This window comes from Montipora foliosa, chromosome 7 (genome assembly GCF_036669935.1).
Source record: "Montipora foliosa isolate CH-2021 chromosome 7, ASM3666993v2, whole genome shotgun sequence".
Lineage (NCBI taxonomy): Eukaryota > Metazoa > Cnidaria > Anthozoa > Scleractinia > Acroporidae > Montipora > Montipora foliosa.
Window position 1 is genome coordinate 35,276,045 of NC_090875.1, and position 20,144 is coordinate 35,296,188.

The 20,144-nt window shown below is 39.2% G+C and overlaps 1 protein-coding gene and 1 long non-coding RNA gene across 3 annotated transcripts; one reads left to right on the plus strand and one right to left on the minus strand.

Annotated features, from left to right (window-relative positions):
• Positions 1-1,297: 1,297 nt before the first annotated feature.
• LOC138009430 (uncharacterized) lies at positions 1,298-9,388 on the plus strand. Its single transcript, XR_011124392.1, has 3 exons — positions 1,298-1,419; positions 3,402-3,673; positions 9,334-9,388. It is a non-coding gene; the product is annotated as an uncharacterized lncRNA (long non-coding RNA).
• On the minus strand, positions 6,037-18,733 carry LOC138009426 (uncharacterized). 2 transcript variants are annotated; one of them, XM_068856437.1, is made up of 4 exons: positions 18,461-18,733; positions 18,095-18,132; positions 12,994-13,088; positions 6,037-9,804 (listed from the first exon to the last, which is right to left on the minus strand). In XM_068856437.1, exons 3-4 carry the CDS (start codon positions 13,034-13,036, stop codon positions 9,062-9,064), a joined length of 786 nt encoding a protein of 261 aa, XP_068712538.1. In that variant the 5' UTR covers positions 13,037-13,088; positions 18,095-18,132; positions 18,461-18,733; the 3' UTR covers positions 6,037-9,061. The 2 variants fall into 2 exon arrangements, with proteins under 2 accessions (XP_068712538.1, XP_068712539.1); XM_068856438.1 differs by lacking the exon at positions 18,461-18,733 and adding an exon at positions 18,219-18,453.
• Positions 18,734-20,144: the final 1,411 nt, after the last annotated feature.

Sequence of the window (20,144 nt, forward strand, 5' to 3'; positions counted from 1 at the left end):
AATTCACTAATTCCCATCAAAAGGATTATTACAGTCAGTGCGACAGGTCTAATGAACTGATCGAGGTATTCCTTGCAATACACATTAACGTTGAAGCGCAAAGAATGAATAAATACAACTTGACACATCTGGGGGTATATGGGAAGGGTCCTAAAGTGGACCCTTCCATTTAATAACAATTAAAGAGCTTTAAGGCTGGCCAAACGCTCGAAACATTTCAACGAAACATCTTGCAACATCCAGTTGGGCACAACATGTTGCATGCGTTCGGCCACCCTGTTGCGATACGTTGCAACATGTTGGATGATGTGGATCAAATTGAAAACGGTCAAATTTTCGTGCAACGTATTGGATGTTGCATGATGTTGTACTCATTTGGCTACGTTCGCGCAACATTGTTGCACTAGGGTATGCGCGCTAGGTCCACTTCTTGCGCGCCAGGGGCCTGGGGCACTGAAACATTGACATGTTGCGTTGAAAATGCGTGCGTTTGGCCAGCCCGTTCAACACATGTCGCAACATCATGCAACAATGTTGCAAGATGTTGCGTTTAAATGCTGCGAGCGCTTGGCCAGGCCTTTAGATTATAGGACGAGAACGACTACGAGCATGAGATGTTCTCATAGGACGACCAGTGAGCGCGCGCAAACCAGCGTCATTTTGCGAGAAAAACGTGATACCGTCTTCATTTTAGTACGAGGCTTTGGAGAAATGTTGTCGTGTCCAAAACAATTTCAACAACACGGTAGCAGTTTTGGCATTTTTCGATCAGCAAAAAGCTCAGTTACCAGCAATAAGAATAACCGAGCAAACCTACACTGCTAAGAAAGAGTAACATTAATCGTCCGGGTTATGAATCTTCTAGGTATTTTCGCTAGAACCGGGCAGTCAAATCTCGTACTCGTTCTCGTCATATAATCTAAAGGTCCCTACTGCTGTTAAGGGGGATAACAACACATAAAATAGGAACAAACAGTAGCAATTGCAATCCGGAGAGAGAGAAAGGGTGGCGAAAAACTGTTCTAGCTAATAAGACCACATGAAATAAACGCAGAAGTGCGAATGTCACAAAAACTAGAGGCATTCCTCTCTCTTTAAGACTGAGTTAAACTCAAATCAAACCATTGTTATTTTCGATTAATAAAAATGTAATCATTTTATATGCAGTAGTTGATGAAAGAAACAATCATCTTCATTAACATGAATTTGGTGTGTTTGCTACATTTGGGCGTTATTGTAGTGCCTGACTGAGGAAAAGACCTTTAAATGTTTTGATTTTGTGCTGTGGGCTGCTTTTAACACTACATTATTTCCTGATTTGTAGTGCCCTATGGACTGTGGAACAAACATGTCCTAGAATGGTGGAAGCATAAAGATGATAGGAATGTGTTGTTCCTGAAGTATGAGGACTTGAAAAAGGTGAGTATGCATATCGAAGTAATACTACTACTACTACTACTACTACTACTACTACTACTACTACTACTACTACTACTATAACACTACTAATAATAATAATAATAATAAGACTAACAAAAATAATAATAATAGTAATAATAATAATAATAATAATCATACTAATAATAATGATGATGCTTTTCCTTAAAATACTCTCACCAAATAAAATTGAAGCAAAATAACACCTTTTTTGTAGTGAAATAATAACATCTCTTATTCGATGGTTTAACATACAATACGCGCGGACATTTTGCTTATTTCTCTTATTTAACAGACCATCAAAATTGAGCATAATAGACCTGATGTAGTTGTTCTTGATAAGATAGAAAGATCATGTTATGTGATAGATATCGCGTGCCCTTTTGATACAAGAGTGCTGGAAAAATAACAAGAGAAAATGGAAAAAATACCAAGAATTAAAAACAGAGATTGGGAAAATCTGGAGCTGCCGAAAAGTAATTGTCGTACCAATTGTCATTGGTGCACTAGGGACGTTCAGCAAAAATTTGAAAACATCGTTGAAGAAAATTGGACTAGATTTGCACGGTATTAAAACAAAAAGCCTCCTTGTTGGGAACGGCAAGAATCTTGAGAAGAACACTAGACACCTAAGGCCATAGGTCGTGGCTTGATGCCTAGTTTACAAAGCACGTTAACAACATATCGTGTGAATAAACGAAATAATAATAATGATTATTATTATTTATTATTATTATTATTGGTATAATGGCATGTGACTTCATTTTGACCTCATTTTGCAATTTATAGCAGATAGGAGCGAGACATTGGATCTTTAAACATGTTTTTGTTATTACATACATCTTATTCGATGGTTTAACACATAATACGCACGGATATTTTGCGCGTTGCGTAGTATTCTTCCAAGCCCCGTAGGGGTGAGGAAAATTGAGAGAAATGAGCAAAATGTCCGTGAGTATTGTATGTTAAACCATCGGATAAGAGATTTTTTATTCCACTACAAAAAAGGTGTTATTTTGCTTCAATTTTATTTGGTGAGAGTGTTTTACGGAAAAGCATCATCTGTCCTTCAGGGCGCGTGCGAACCATGTAAACAGCACAAAAGGCAGCCAAATGTCCTTATTTGACTGGATAAACGAAATGACGAGTGACAAGCGATCACAAACCAAATTCTCTAAATTCTCAGTCTTTGCATCATGTTGAAAACAATTTCTTACATTGAAAACTCCCGTTCAGTCCGTATTTGCTCTGTTCTAAATCGTTCAAACCGGGACAATACAGTGTATTACCGTCTCATATTTTGCGCGTTCTCTTGACCAAATATGGTAAAATGACGTAATAGTGGAATAATAAAATACCATATTTATGGTGCATGGCAAACGCTAGAATTTTCAAAAAAGCTGTGGCATTTAATCAAGTAAATAACGTTGACCTGGCTTGAGCTTGCGATCCAGTTGAAAACCAGTACCTGGTAAGCGGTCAACTTAAAAAAAACTGACCTCGATGACCTTTAAACTTGAGTCTGCTATATGGTGACGTGTTACTGGCCAGCGAATACCTTCTTTTAACAAGTGTCAATTAAACATAACATAACATAACATGCATGGATGTGCAATATCAAAGATGTTCCCGGCAAAAAACGCGGGTTGCACCACAGAGTTTCACATTGGCATACATGGAGGATTGGAAGTACGGTCGAACGGTGACCAAAACTAAATATGGTTCACCATATTTTCTTACCATTGGTGCTCTGCGCGCACGCCTTTGGCCCTCGGAGATCCGCTATGAAAATAATGCGCGTATGCTACTGTTGATGGCTATGGTGTAATTTGCCTATGATGAAAATGATGAAATCTCGAAGACAAAGACACCAGTTCACTGTGTTGTTCACCGCAAAGAAGGCAGGGATAAGTGCTCACGTAACATACAATTTTAATTTTAATTTAGCAACCCCCTTTTTAAAGGATTTATCCAGCAATATCCGGTTGATGGCAAAGTTCCTTGAAAAGCCAGTAACTGAGGACACGGTCAACAAAATCTCCCAGCAGTGTAGCTTTGAAGAAATGGCAAAAAACGTATCAACTTTCACTGTTGATGGACCCAAACTGTTAAGAAAAGGAGAAATAGGCGATTGGAAGAACTACTTCACAGCGGATGTTGACGAACGCTTTGAAAACGAGGTTCTGAAGGAGCTGAGAGGCACTGGACTTGTATTCCACTTTGAACCTTGAGAAAAGTAATGGAATTTTTGATTCTTAACCCTCTAACTCCCCGAGGTGGCCTCCATTGATAAGTAAAATTGTCTGGCATCAGACAGAGTAAAATCTTTAAGTATCACTATTAGGAGGGGAGGGTTAAAGGGGACATAGTGTTTGAGTGGACCTTGATGCTGTTAACCTAGTCACCCCTAAGGAAGCCCCCGTTGATGAGTAAAATCATCTGATGTTCGACAGAGGAAAATCTACAAGTATCACTCTTATGAGGGGAAGGGATAAAGGGGACATAGTTTTTTAGTATAACTATTAGGAGGGCAGGGTGGACCTAGATGTTGTTAAAGAGGACAGTTTTTGAGTAGACCTATGATGTTGTTAAAGGGGACATAAAGTAGTTTTTGAGTGGACCAAAAGTTCTGCGTACCGGGCTACGCAGTGCGCAGAAACTAATTAATTCAAGTTGAAGTATGTATTGTAATTTATTCAAGTAACAAATACATTAGAATTCAAAATGGCGTGTTTAAGAAACGTTTACCGCGATCAACACTCATTGCCATCCTTCAAAGTGACATGGGACATTCCGTAACAAATACACGACCCAATATTCCATCTTAATATGACAAGCTTACCGCTGTAAAAGGAATGAAAACAGGCAGAAATAGAGCGTCAACAAGAAATAGCGTTTCTGAGCTAAGCCGCGTAAAAACCGCTTTGAAAACGGTTAGCTTTCACTTGTTTTGCTGGGTACCACTACGCCACAACTCTAAAAAATTCGACTTTCCGGGAGCTTTTCTCGTTAGTCTAGTGGATATCGGACACTGCAACGAGTAGCCTTCGATCCGGGTTCAACTCTTTGACTCGCTTATTGTGAATCTTCTCTGCTTGTTCAAAATGTTTGTTTCTTTGAAGTAGATTTGAAATTTGAAATAGATTGTACGTCGTGTAAGTTGAATAAAAAGGGAAATGTCCGTTTGAGGGATGGCCATGACCGCTGACTGTCTACCGCGTACTGCGTAGCCAGCAACTAATACAGCTTCTTCTCTCGCATATATTACTCGCTGCGTACCGCGTAGCCACCGTTCTTCATTAAGGGACTCGATGTACATGTGGCAGGGTATTCTGCAGTTACTCCACAGATGTTGCTACGGTCGGGTCACACATGCGGCTCAACCGCTCAAACAACAAAGCACCTTTAAATGCAAACGCAAGGAAATACACGTATAGACTACAGCAGTGCAGAAACATATGTCAGAGCTGGAAAGGGAAAATTTTTCCTTCTCACATTTGCTGTTGTGTTTGCATCTAAAGCAGGCAACTCAAATGCAGGCCCAAGGTTACAATACCAGGTCCATTCCGCCCATACATGTCTAATACTTTGAGGGAAACTCCACTAAAACAAGAAGATAACTTTAAAATACTGAACATAATGCTTACCATCAAAATTTCTCGATTTTTTTTTTCTTTAGTATCACCCAACTAGTGAACTAATGCAAATGCTGCATTTTGATTGGCTACGCTACTAGAGGACTATAGCAATTACAGTCCTCGAGTAGTGAAAAGCGTGACGCTTTCTTTCGTTTTATTCCCAAGTAAATATTTCTTCAACTTGCATTTGCTAACTTTATTATTGCCTTTTCTGTCCGACTAGTTGGGTGATACTAAAACAATTAGACCCTTCGCCCTCAAGGGCCACGGGTCAATAGCCCATTCGACTTCGCCTCATGGGCTATTGACCCGTAGTCCTTGCGGGCTACGGGTCTAATTGTTAATTAATCACTTCTAGTGTAACCAGTCAGCGCAGAGAATTTTCGTTAATTACCAATGTAATTATATACTAAAGCTGCATAGTGAGATTCATGACAATTTGCATACATGTCACTCAAAGCCTACATGTATCACTCTTTGGTTCACTCGACGGTTCTGGATAAGGTCATGGTTGGTAGTTCACTTTGTGATGCCTACCCTAGGTAACATGAATATCATTACGAATGACCAAGTAGAGTAATCATGATAAAAGAACATTCTCGTCACCAGAGCCTCGGATCGACCCAAGGCTCTGGGAAACTCTATGTAGGAGAAGATGTGCCGTAGGGTTCTTATAGCCAAAAATTGGCTATTTGAACCTTACGTTGCCTGCTAACTCCTCGTGCTAACATGAATGCACAAATTAGAGACACGAAAACCAATGAGCAGACACTTGTTTCAGGGGTTCCCCAGAGCTCTTCTCTCCCTCAGTCAAGAGCTCTGGGGTCGAGATTGGATAAAAGAAATGTCAAGAAGTGCCAGTAGTTTTTAAAAATCACAGACGTTTCGGGTGTAGAAGTTACTCCACAAATTCTTTCCTAGCGCATTTAACACAACATCGCATCTTCGTCAAGTTTTTTCGCTCGTATTTCGTATTTCCAAACCTTTGCAGTTTAAGGAATGTAATAAAAAATATATTCCATTGCGCTTGTTGGATAGGAGACTGGTTATAGCCAACTCATATCCAACGCGCGCTCATGAAATAATTGTTAAGTAGCTGTATGGACAACCCTCCTTGTTGAAGCCCTAGGCTGCCATTTTGAAAGTTAATCCCAATTCCCTTGCATAACTTTCGTTCTTTGCTGTGCATTTTACCTGTCAACGTCGCTTAAGTTTATGTTTCTGTGTGCTCTTCCCTTTGCGTTTGTGTTCCATGTCTTAACCAGGCTTTATAGAAGAGACTACAAGAAGCAGGCTTGGCGCAATGTGTTTCAATATGCTCCGTTAAAAACTAAATAGGACCTCACACAGTTAAGGTTGATCAGAGGTGGTTTTATTTCACATGATGAACACAGTCATGAAGATGGAAATTTAATACGCTTTGTCTCTAGATCGTTGATATTAACATCCTTCCCTTTTTTATGAGGTCGTGAAAACTCATCGAGAGACAGAAAACTCAAAATTTGTGTAGTAAAACTAGCTTTAAGTGACTAGTATGTCATAGTCCTGGTAAAGTAGTTAGTTCATCAAGAGTTCATCAAGAGTTCATCATATCACATCACAATAGGTGCGAATACACACACCATGGTAAATGTCATTTCCCATGATAAATTATCCCGCGTTGCCTCACACTTGGGCTCTAGTATATCACGTTAACCAGTGGTCACAAGTTACGAAGATTAACGACGTAAAAGAAATGTCAAGCAATTCATTGGCAGGAAATTTAATAGCAAACAAATCTTTATTTATGCACAGATAACATTACAGAAGCATTACCCGCAACTAGCAAAGCTATTCGAGGCGAGAATATGGAATTAAGACCAACGCTAACTGAGGAAAGGTTAATCACAACTTCATTAGCATCGTGATTGGCTCTTGTACCTCGGGCATCAAAACACCCTTCCAACTTACCACGTTAAATGTCATGGCCGCTTCGTTTGATCTTTTTGACGTATCCATGGAAATTTACCACCGGAAATTTACATTGGGAAATGTCGGTCACACCCACTAAATGCAGTTTCCCGTGGTAAAAGGGTCATTAACGCGGTGAAAGTGCCCCGTTTAAAAGCACCTATTAGGGAGCTTAAGCACGCGCGTTTTTGGACGCGGACGGCAACCGGAAGAGAACATTTCGCGTACCAGGACAGTGGTGTCTCCCGGATGTTTATACTAATGATCTCTAATAGAGAAAAGATACTTAGCAATGTAAATGTGGTTGTGAGAAGACAAGTTAAAAGGGAAAACAGCTCACTTCCGGTTGCCGTCCGCGTCTCAAAAACGCGCGTGCTGTCGTGGAACAGAGCATTGACAGAAAGACTTGGGGAAAAAACATTGGTGTCCGTATCAATCAATGAATCAATTTGAGTGTCAGTAAAGTATCTAGCGAAGGACAGTACCCTCAGATTGGGGACACTTAATTAAATTTAACTAATTCTAAAATTAACAAACATCCTATCCATAGTCATCAAGTTAAATCCTGCGTTTAAAACTATTAACAAGTAAAATAAAAGTTAAAAAGTTTTTACAAACCCGGAGCTAAAAGTTAAAACGTATGAAATATTTCGTCCGTTTTTTAACCGGACTTCATCAGTCAATGATATGAATGTTAAAAAGATGAAGTTTAAAAAAGGGTTTTTAACGCCTATTGGGAGTTAGAATTGTGTCATAGATAGCTGCTAATTCGTAACCATTGTCTCTGTTTAACGCCGGTTTCGTAAGTTCAATTTGAATAGCTTCTTTTATCCTGCGTTTGAAGGTGTTAACTTCGGTTGATAGTACTTTTGTCTTATTTGGGTCCACCGAGTGACCCTCCAGGCGACAATGCTTGTGAATAGCTGATGAACTTCTTGATTGGTGTTCTTTCACTCTGATTTCCAGAGAGCGGGCCGTTTCGCCAACGTACTCCTTGTTTCACTTCTCACAATGGATCTGGTACACAGTACCGCATTTCTTGAGATTGACAGTTGTGTCCTTGACACGTACCAATTGTGATCTTAGAGAATTGACGGGTTTATGAATAAGTGTAACCTCGTGTGACTTGAAAGCTCTTTGCAGGCGTTCCGAGATTCCTTTGATGTATGGCGTTGATGCATAGATTTTCTTCTCGTTTTGAGGCTCTTCGGTATCTTCTGTTGTAGATTTTGGATGTGGTATTGTTAGCATCCATTCTGGATAGTTATTTATTTTTAGAGCTTGCTTGACGTGCTGTGTTTCTCTAGTTCTGTCATCGTTTTCCGTAACCAAGGTCTGAGCTCTCAACATCAGGGTGTTAACCACAGCTCTTTTGAGTTGTAGATGATGGTTTAATTAGAAGTTTAGGTACTGGTCCGTGTGCGTAGGTTTGCGGTACACGGAGATCTTGGTAGAATCATCTTGGTTAATACTCACACAGGTATCAAGGAAAGGAATCCTGCCATCCTTTTCTTGTTTCGAAGTGAACTGGATATGTTGGTCAATGGAGTTTAGATGTTCTGAGAAGGAATCAACGGCGTTTTCGTGAATCTTGGCCATCGTGCCATCGTGTTCTCTATAATATTGTTGGTTCGTTTGAATTTTACCTACTTGTAACGAACATTTAATCTACAAAGAATCATTGTATTGCTAGTTCCGGAACATGTTCCGAAAATTCAAAAGTGTGGTTGTATTTTTTAAAATATTAGTAACACTTGTGCTATCCAGACCATTTGTAAGTAAGTTGTAATATAAAAAAAAATTAAAAATAAAAAAAAAAAAAAAAAATAAAAAAGGAACAAAATCAACCATTGGTGAGAACGCGTCTTGAGCCCAGGATCCCCGGTTCTCAATGCAAGCTCCCTAACCATTGGGCCTCAAATGCAACCAATCAGCGCAAAGAATTTTCAATAATCACCTATGTAATTAAACTAAAGTTCATTATCGTTGTTATTATTTGAAGACAACCAGTATCCCTGTCATAATCTCTTGTTCACTTATTGGGTCTTTTTGGCCTTTATGGCACAATTAACCAGGACAGTTTCAATGATTTCATTATCTTTAAGTAACCCTAATTCCCCTCGCTCAAGTGATTCAATTCCCTTCTCAATTTCCTGATAGGTCATCTTGTACATAGGACTCATAAAACGACCTCGCAACATGCTATAAAACTTTGACTTTGTAAAACCACACTTGTATTCCATCTCTGACGTTTGTTCCTCAAAGTTGACTTCTTCAAGCAGCTTACAAATTTCTTGGATCTTTTCAGGGGAGTTTTGTTCGGGAATACTTGTCGCTTGTCGAAACAACTTGTAACAGGAAAGACTCCGAAATATCCAAACGAGACACATCCCATCGGAGCAAAGCGATCGTTCCACAGCCTTAAAAACCGGAAGCGGGTCTAGCAAATGATGAACTGAATATTTGAACAACACACGGTCAAAAGAACCGGGAGGCAAAGCATCCTTGAAAAATTCTTCTCCGGTCTTCAAGACAGGAATGATACCTTCCCTCCCCTTAGCTTTCTCGAGCATTTCTGCGCAGGGATCAACACAAGTTATTGGATTCTTCAGTCGAGCAAATTTTGACATTTTTTCTGCGAAGCGTCCAGTCCCACCTCCGATGTCGACTATCACGTGATCAGGATGTAAGTCTAAGCTCTCTATAGCACTCTGAACTTGTACGTCTTCAAATTCCAAGTAGTAATGGTCATAACTATCAGCTAAATTACAGTAATGATCTAAAAAACAACAACAAAACATGTTTTCTTTTAATTTAATAGACATTTACTAGCATTGAAAGCAAAAGCAATATTCATCCCAACGGGATATAACTGGAGAACACGTTCTCGCCAATGAATTCGCGATTATCCTGAATTTTTAATTTGCTTTGAATTCACTAAATTCGTGAACTTTGGACACTGTGTCCCAGGACTTGAGGTAGAAGAAAAAAATAAGGAAATAAAAAATGGTATTCATGGATTGGATTTGAACCAGGCGTTTCTACTCTGTAGGAACCACTTCTTTCCGCTTTACCCTTGAAGATCAAGACACCGCATTTTTCAAAAAAGCATACTACCATAAAATATCGCCGCTGAAGAGTTACCCTAACCCGAACCCTAAGCTAGATTAATAATTTAGGCCTAGGTTTTGATTTTAAAATGTTTAGCTTTGTCGTGAAATTTCGTAACTTTTGCAGTGTTTAATGATGTTTGTTGACGAGTGATAACACAGCATTCTCAAGTGTGCTAAGGCTTGACCAGCCTAATTATTATGCATATTTTTATTTGAAGGTAAAGCATTTCTCCAGGGCCAATGAAACTTGGTAGGCAGTTAGTTATCGGTATTATTATAACTTTTCCAAAATGTCCCGTACCACTTGTAACGTGACCCGAAATCGACTTATAACAGCTATATTTTTTTACTCAAAAATGGAAAACATTGAGCTTCATTATGTCAATTTTGTTTCTTGATTATTCGATGACCCCCTCTAAGGGCTTTGTCATCCGCCTTTTAATCATGTCCAATGAACAATTGAGGAAAATAGATCACGTGACATGATAAACATCCAAATATCTTAAAAGGTAAATACGGAGTACTACATTAAAAGGCGCATTCGGTAGGCAGAGTTGTACTTAACGTGTTAATGCCAAATGTTTTTAAAATTTTGAAGTATAAATGTTCCCCATTTTTGAGTAAAGGATATAAACGTTATAAGTTGTTTTAGGGTCACGTGACCAAAATGCGATGAAAAGTGTTTTGGCAAATTAATAACAGCACCGATAAAAAACTTTCTGCTACGTTTCATGGACACCGGACAAGGGCTTCCCTTCAAATAAAAATAAGCATAATAATTAGATTGGTCAAACCTTAATACACTTGAGTTATCAAATAGTGTTCGAGTAGTCGAGTGGTTAGGTGACGGGTGAATGAACATTCCCAGGTTCGAGTCCCATGTCCATACACTTGGGTTTCCTTTCCAAACAAATATGACCATTTCCCATAATCCATATCAAGCTTTCAGTCTTCTGAGTTTACGGTAATAGTGAATTCTAAGCAAATTAACAATTCAGGATAATCGCCAATTCAAGGGCGAGAACGGGTTGAACTGGAATTTACAAGTGACCAGCTCTCGTCTCCAGAACCCGATTTTCTTTCGGTCAGCACCAAGAAAGCAGACTCTGGTCAGGGCCAATTTATGCACACTCGCAGTCAAAGTCGATAGCTTAGTTGATAGCTCAGTTGGTAAAGTAGTACTGCATAATCGCACCAGCACGATCTCTTCATTGAATTGTTAATTTGCTTTGAATTCACTATTATCTTGAATTCAGAAGACTTTGTCCCGGGACTTTCGGTAGCAGAGAAAATAAGGAAATAAGAAATCATATCCATGGATTCGATTTGAACCTGAATTTTCGACCCTATAGAAACCGTTCCTTTCCGCTTCGCCACTAAAGATCAAGACAGCGTACTCTCAAAAAATCAATTTTTTAGGCTCCCACAGTATATCGCTGCTGAAGAGTAATTAGGCCTTAGCTAGATTAATGATTTAGGCCTAAGCTTTGATTGTAAATGGTTAGCTTTGTCGTGAAGTTTGGTAACCGACCCTTTCCAGTGTTTAATATTGTTTGTTGCCGAGTGATAATAGAGCGTTATCAAATAGTTTTTAGAATATTGTCCCAGAGCACCTCGCGGTGTGATATTTAAGTGGTTAGGTGACGGATTAATCAACTTTGCCAGGTTCGCGTCCTATACACTTGGATTGTCTGACCATTTCCCATAATCCATACCACGCTTTCAGTCTTTTAAATTCACGATACTAGTGAATTCAAAGCAAATTAAGAATTCACGATAATAGTGAATTCAAGGTAGAGAATGGCTTGTTTTGAAAGTCCATTTTCGTAACTATTGGCAACCACTGTTGTTCCGGCAATGTCTGAGTCTGCGTAGACTAGTCGGAAGTCCGTGATACGCGAGCTTCCTGCCTTTGAACTGGCCAGAGTCGTCCCTGTTCCTGGTGCTAACCAAAAAGAAAGCCGGCTCTGGCTCAAATTGCCTAAACCAAGAGAATATAAGTTAGGAGAGCGAATCCCTGTGTCCCGTGAATAATCATTCGAAATTTATTTTTAGCTGGCACCCATGCTGCGAAAGTTATTTATATCTGTTGTTACCATTGCGGTATTTGAAATACCATGCAATATAGCAAGGACTGATAATAGATTTAAAATAATTTTCATCGGAATACGAACAATTGTTGTTAAAAATAAAAAAAATAAAAAAATGCAAAACTGTGGAATGAGATACCAACTAAGTACCGAACACTACCAAAACCCATTTTTAAAAGGAAAATTCATATGATCTTATTCAATATATTAGAATCTGAAGACTCCTACGAAGACTCAGAATCGATAATCTCAAAAGTTAGCAAATACTCTTAATAGCCATCATCTTTGCTTCGCTTATGTTATCTTATTCATTTTGTCTTATTTATCTACCTCTCATAATATACTGCGTTGCCAATCTCAATTACATAGCTAGGTGTTTCTTTAGACTTAATCTGTTTTCGTATTTACTTACCTATCTAATTATCTATCTATTTCTCGGTAGTCTTACTGTGTGTATTTTCTTCTTCTTTTACTGATTATCTTGGCCCGCCTCGATTAGCACTGCTACCTGCGGAGCCAGGGGAATAAGGACTTATTGTCAAATAATAAAATATTGTTGTTTGTTGTGGGGAATTCGCTCTCGTATCTCATACTCTCTTGACCTAATTACAGGCGATTCATGGGGTTATCAGTCTTCGCTGTTTTTTTAATTCGCTGGAATGGAGTGCAGAGCGGAAAACGGTCAAGAGTTAGTGGATTGAGGAAAACGCACTCTAAAATTCGCTTTTATCTCGGAGGAGTTATCCACACTACGTAAGAACTTACCTCTCAAATCATGTTGCTCAAGGGTGCAATTTGCGTCAGCCATGTTTTTCCCCAGTGCAACAATGACCACTTACAACTTTGACTTTCAACGAGAGCTGGAAGAAAAATGTCAATGGTGTTAATTAATACCGGGTTCGATTCCCAAGGTTGGGGTCACTTGTAGGTTGAGTTTGTTGGTTTTTTACTCTACTCCGAAAGGTTTTTCTTCGGGTTACTCCGATGTTTCCTCTCCTCAAACATCAATGTTTGATTTTCCAGATAAATGCGAGGATCACTTCTCCCTTTCAAGGATATTTTTGTGATTATCAAATATTGCGAGTATCCTAATATTTAAGAGTTCTCTAAGGTAGGGCAAGGGTATTTTTCAGAAGGCCGAACATCGTTTGCAGTAATTAGGTCTAAGTCCTGATTTCTAAAGGGTTAGCATTTTAGCTATTGTAAGGTTTTCGTACAGTTACAGCCTTCAAATACTGATTTTATAACGTTCACCAAATACCCTTGCGAGTAATATGCTGTTCTGGTAGGTAGTAGCCAAAAACGTGTCGGGGTGTGTCTTTCTTTTTCAAGGTTTTTGCTTCAACTTTTGTCGTTATTCTCCTGTGGCACTTATTTTCAAGTGCTCGGCATCTGTCCTTCATTTATGGTGGAAATTAGTTCAAAAAATAATAATGATACGAAGTAAGCTACGAAAGGTCTTAGGGGAATCTTAGTTTGTTTTTCGAAATTACTGGGAAGATACTTTGTTGCCGAAGTAATGAAATTGGAGTTTTTGCGGGGAGTATATGCTAACTCCCAGACACTGAAGAATCGCTGGGCTCCACATTTTAGGACATTATTTGAAGCCTGGTTTCCATATGATCTGCAACGGTCTGCGATCGGTCTACGATACGATAGCAGATAGGTCTGCGGACATATCGAAACATTTGTCCCAGGCGTCTGCGTTTTTCTGTGAAAATCCGAAAACGGATTCTTGACTCCAAAAACGGATTTTGCGGTTTTTTTGGAGAAATCCAAAAACGGATCATGAATCCAAGGTATCCACACTCGAGGAGGATACTTCGAATCAAATCTAAATCCGGATTTTTTAGATTCACCACTTCAGCATTTTTTTGGGAAAAGATTTGAAAAAGGTATTTTTGACAAGCGATTTCCCATGCAAAAATGATATACACAACAGCTACTGTACACGACAATTAAGCCCAAATGTTTTTCTTATTTTTACCGCACGATCGAAGACACCAATAGGTCGCAAATGGTTAGGTTTCCTGCAAATTTCACACCAGAAATTACACTAAAAGTTTCTTGACAGCAATGATATTGTTACTCCCTTTCCTATAGCTAAAGAAGTAAACTGCAAAAATACACTCTGTAATCGATTTGTACCTTAGCACGCATGTTTTTCGTCATTTGTTTTCATTGATCTCGAAGGTTTTTTCAGTTAAAGAATTTCTCCAAAGCAAACCAGTTAACCGCTAATTTTTTGTTTTTGTTCTGTTAAATTGCACGCAACTTACGGTTTGTTTGTTTGTGTTATCATGGAAAATAATCCTTTTTCGGATTTTGCGTTTTTTTTTTTTTGTTTTTTTTTTTTTTTTGACGCTGAAGAATCCATTGATCCGAGATCACAAATCCGTTTTTGGATTTTCCCGAAAAAACGCACCCCTATTCTTCTTTCCCGACCATTACGACGCTTCCAACCAAGACATTTTTAATAGAAACGAGTGCCTGAGATGATCTGTGTTCTATTGACGACACACTATTGTACGCCTTAAAACACGTGTCATATCGTGTCCAATCAGACTTAAGGTAAGTGCTTGGCGCCATTTTGTTGGAAATCCTCGAGCGGCGCTCCTTTTTCTCCTCGCTTCGCAGATGCTTCGCAAAGGATTAGTGGTACGCTTGCTTGCGATCCCTTTAGATTAAATGGAAACATTTGCCCGTGGTGTTTACGATCGCCTGCGATAAGACCGACGCAGACAGCTTCCGATCGTGTTTCAGACCGTTGCAGATCATGTGGAAGCCAGGCTTTCACGTTAATAATAATAATAATAATAATAATAATAATAATAATAATAATAATAATAATAATAATAATAATAATAATAATATTTTTTTATATGGCGCAAATTCAACTATACAATTTTCAAATGTGCCTCACATATATGAGCAAAATATAATACTAAAGAATAATAACAATAGGAAAATCGGATCCATAATTTAGATATAAACTTAACGTATGTGTGTAAAATATATCAAAGCTTTTATTTGTATGCTTGAAAAAAAAGTGCAGTTTTGAGTTTCTGTTTAAAAGTAATAAAGTTCGACGAGCTCTTGACGTAATAAGGAAGAACATTCCACAATTTCGGTGCCTCTGCCATAAATGCTCTATAGGACGTTTTCAACCAACCTCAAGGGACACCGATAACAATAGACAAATTTACGACATCTGGTGGACGGACAAAAAAAGCTGATGAGAGATCTTTTGTTTTCGTCCACCAACATGGCGGCGATGACGTCACGTCAAAACCTCCTATCGCCAAGTGTAGGTGAGGTCTTAATCATGAGTGGCGATAGAAGAAACTTGTCATTAGATCTAAGACTATATTTAGAATACAAAAATTGGTTTTATCAACGGAGTTGATAATGTAAATTGGCCACCGTACAGAGATTCTAAAAGCTGACATTTCGAGCGTTAGCCCTTCGTTCTGACGAAGGGCACGGTATAGTAATCTTGCCACCCCATTTTGAACACACACGCACGCACACACGCAACGCACGCACGCACACGTTCTAGTATCAGATCTGGCCTTTACAATATAAACTGCAAATGTTAATTAATTTAAGCGGTTATTATACTGAGAACAATAAACTGCAAGCCTTAAGGGTTCATAAACTCCGTGGTAGATTAGAGAATCCACGTTCTGATCGCAAATAGTATTCCCGGCTGGTGCTTTTGTAGTTAATGCAAGGGAGTGTAAAAATGTAAAATCTCATAACGAAAAGAGTTTCTATTATGATACGAGAGACTGTTTACAGATAACGCTAAGACTTTCACCCAAGTACGATTTCATCCCACACCTTTATTGTCACTCTACGCGCTATAAAATGAGTCGCCATATAATACTTGTCAAAAAGGTACAAAACATCAAGATATGCCATTTACACGATAAGACTGACATAAATATGTCAAGTGGTTTCACATGTGCATCACGAATGAAATACATACGTCAAACTTCACCATATTAACATGAAAAGGCTGATGTTTACATGCTAAACGATGCTACGCTTACAACAACATTATCTGATACATTTACATCAATAATTCTTTAGCCATATGTACATTACGTTTCCAGATATATAAACATCGTAATTCGAGCTCCACGCATCTTGTTGGGCAATAATTGGTATATGATGTCGCTTATGACTTCTGTTTTTGTTCGAAATCATTCACGCACCACTGATTATCCAAGATGGCGGCGATCAACAAACAGCGGGGGAAGCTTTAAAAGCCTATTACTAAGGTGAGAAAAGATTTGGGTCTTCATACAGGTACCGGAAAGCAATTTGTTTTTGGTCACTGGGATTAGTCTTTCTTTGGAGTTGTTTTGTTTTCTCTCTTTTGTTTCTTTTGTTTTACGTATTTTCTGCTCCGGTACTTGCAAAGACTGCCATAGATTTTTTTAAGGAACAACAGATAACATCCTATCACACGTTACTGACACATTGCCGTTAGTAGGGGCGTAGCAGCCAGAAGCCTGGGCTTACAAACAACTTCTGGACATAATTATCCGAATATTGAATTATTTCTCTTTTGATTTCGCTTTTTCGTTTATACAGGAAAGGACCAAGGAATCAAATCTATGAGTTTATTTTATCTCGCGCGGCTGTTGCAGTGCTTTACCCAAACGTTAATGCAGCACTCATCATTCTCCTCACAATGCCGGTTTCAACGTCTATCACGGAATGCTCCTTCAGCTTCCTTCATTCCATGCGCAGAGTAAAAACCTACCTGTGTGCCGCGCCATGAAAACGAAACGCCTGTCTTCTTTTCCTCTGATGTGTATGTACTGAGGTATGACTGGATGATGACCCATGATTTTTGCGGCAGAAAGAACAGGCTCCTTTTATATATTTATTTATTTATTTGTTTGTTTTATTTATATATCACTATTTAATGGCAACACATTACAAAGGAGTTTCCATATGGGTTTCCACAGAACGCCATAGGGATCCATGCGACTCAACAGAACTGGGGTTTTTGTCGGAGAATTAATATCAAGATACGCTGCGATTTCTCAAAATGTATCAGTGGTTTTCTGACCATTTTGCAGACATCTAGAGATGTAATGAATTCAAGAAAAACATCTTTTTTGTAAAGGAAGTCATGCTGATATTAAAGGAAGAGCCACTGAGACATGATGACGTTGAACAAAATATGTTCCTTGTTTGTAAAGCCATCCAGGGTTACAATAAAATTCACAAAAACATCACTTTACATTAATTAGTTAACTTGTAAGTCTACTTTTGAATCCTCTGACTTCCAAGAAATCGCAAAGTTTGGAATAGGCTCTCAAACCAAAACTGGCTAGCTACGCCCCTAGTTAGGTGCTTTTTTATTGAACAAATTATCACAGAGCTCTGTGGGCGTCCATGGTTTGCTCGGCAAAATATCCGCACGAGAACAAAAGAAATATTTGGAAGATGCCGGATCGAATGTTCGATGCCCTATCAAACCAATTCCAACGTTATCCTACATGTTGAATGGTCATCATACGCGGTGGCCAAACGCTTAAGTGTTGGCTTACTCAGGAAACTTGTGCGAAGTCCGACATTTGGAGTATTTATCTTTTAGCCGGGCCTTATGAGCAATATTAGGTGATATTAATGTCATTCTTCACCTTCACCTTTATTACGTTGGTAAACGAGCCGATGAGGCATCACACCTACTATATTACAAATTACATTAACATACTATATGAATAAAATATAAACACAAAATACATATAAATGCAATATGCACAACCGAAAACGTATTTAACGGGGTTAGCTCACGAGAGAGCAGAAACTTTCTCCTTGAACCCAATGAATGACTGAGTAGTACCTGCTTTAGCCGGGAGTTGGTTTCAGTCTCTGGAGGTTCTGGGAAAAATGAATATTTAAAAACATTTTGTGAACTGTAGGGCAGTTGAAACTTAAATCACTACCATTAAAATTCTTATACTGACCAATTCTTCACATATGTATTTGCATTTTTAGACCAATGCCTTTTCCCGTTAGTCCGTCGAACTTGCCGGGATGAAGCCAAACCAATCGCTCGACAAAATGAAGGAGCGAGAAACTTCTCGATTCCTGTTATGGCGTTACACCCGACGTGACAGCCTGAGCATACATAACATGTGCTACATTATCATTCCCACATGCATTCTCAATACTCAGCTATATATAATCTTTTAATTGTGGCACTTACTCTTTGCAGCGATTCCTTCACAAAGTGTACACGTTTTTGCTTGGCAAACGTAATCCTAACTATGTTGTTCTCGTATCCAGAGTTATGCATTCAATATCTAATTTGAAAACGTCTCACGAGGAGAAAATCCACGCTCCAATAGCCAATACACAGAGGAAAATATTTTCTCTATCTGCCGGTTTGCAGCGAAAGTTCAGAGCCCTGAAAGTAAAGATAAACGGCCAAAGACCCGAAATTTCCTTTCATTTTTTGACACTCTTGGTTGACGAGGATTAAGCCGGTTAAACAGGAGCAAGTTTTCCTTGCCAAGTGTCATTAGGGCCGTTTGCACGAGACAAAGTAAGCCGCTGCTTACACTGGCGGCGGCTTACATAAGACGCGAACACCCTGTTTAAATGGTACAAAGTTCACGGCTTATCCTGGCCTAGGGGTTTTGGGCTGTGCTTATCTTGGCAACGGCTTACCTTGGACATGAAAGTGCTCGTATAAATGTACTCCAGCAAACAGAGCTGAATAAGGTCCGTGCATGCGCGAGACTCTGCCGCGTGGTCCGATTTTGTGGTTTGTACATGTTGATTTTTTGTTCTGTTTGTTCGACGTTTTGTTTGTCTGGTTTGTGCCAAGAAATGGACCTTAGAACTCAATGGATTCTTTTTTATCGTCAAGTTTACGTATCAGGAATAACAAGAAGTAACACATGGCGTGCTACTTTAAGGCGGCTAAATTTTTGAAGAAGACCATTTTGCCAACGTTCAATTGGCCTTAATTTTTCGAGATACTTATTTCTTTCCTCCAAGTTCTAAGCAATTTCCTTAATTTTTAAACAACCACCTTATTTTTTAAGTTTAAATACCAAAAAAAAATTACCCGCGAATCGCAGCCATCTCAAACCGCGTGTCTGAACCCAGGTTCCCATTCGCTGAGCTGTGACGTAGCCTTTGCGTCGGCGGCTTCGTTATTCGGCTCTGTTACGCCAGCGCTGTCCGCAGCTTTCTCAAGCGGTGAACAGCTCCTGCACATGCGCTTGTTTTGTTATCATAGCCCAGACTACCTTTTTCCTCCCTTTCTTTGGCCTGGCTAGCGCGAGCAATGAATCATGCGAAGAAAAAGATTTAACCAGTTGGCTGCGAACGTAGCCGCGAACCACTTATGCGAGCATTTCGCGTTATATGTAAGCCGCGCTCGAATAAATGGCCCAGTTCGCGTCTCATGTAATCTGCGGCTTTTATAAGCCGTGGATTTTTTTTCTCGTATAAACGGCCCTATTGAAAATTTTCATTGGGTCGAGTGTATGAACGACAGGTTTTCTTTGACGAGTTTTGTCTTGACAAGTTTTATTTGCTCGTGTGAACAAATGAACAAACCTTCCTTTGACAATTTTTAACTGTGGCCAGCAACTAAAGTACACAGCGGACAACAAAAGCAGTTTTACTTTCCGTTCGTTTAACCATGGCTTATGCGTATTGGACGAAAGAGAAAAAACGTTGGCGGCTTGTGGTCTGAGTTTTGCTTGAGCATTGGAAGAGAAATCTGAATTGAAAGTGGTGGGTTCACCCTTGGGCAACGCCAGTTTGCTTTAAAAAGCGCAGCTTTTTCTTGTTTCGATTCTCATAGGAATCAACTTTGGTATTCCACAAGCGTGTCTTGATCTTAGAGATTCCAGGAGAAGAGATGTAGCGGCAGA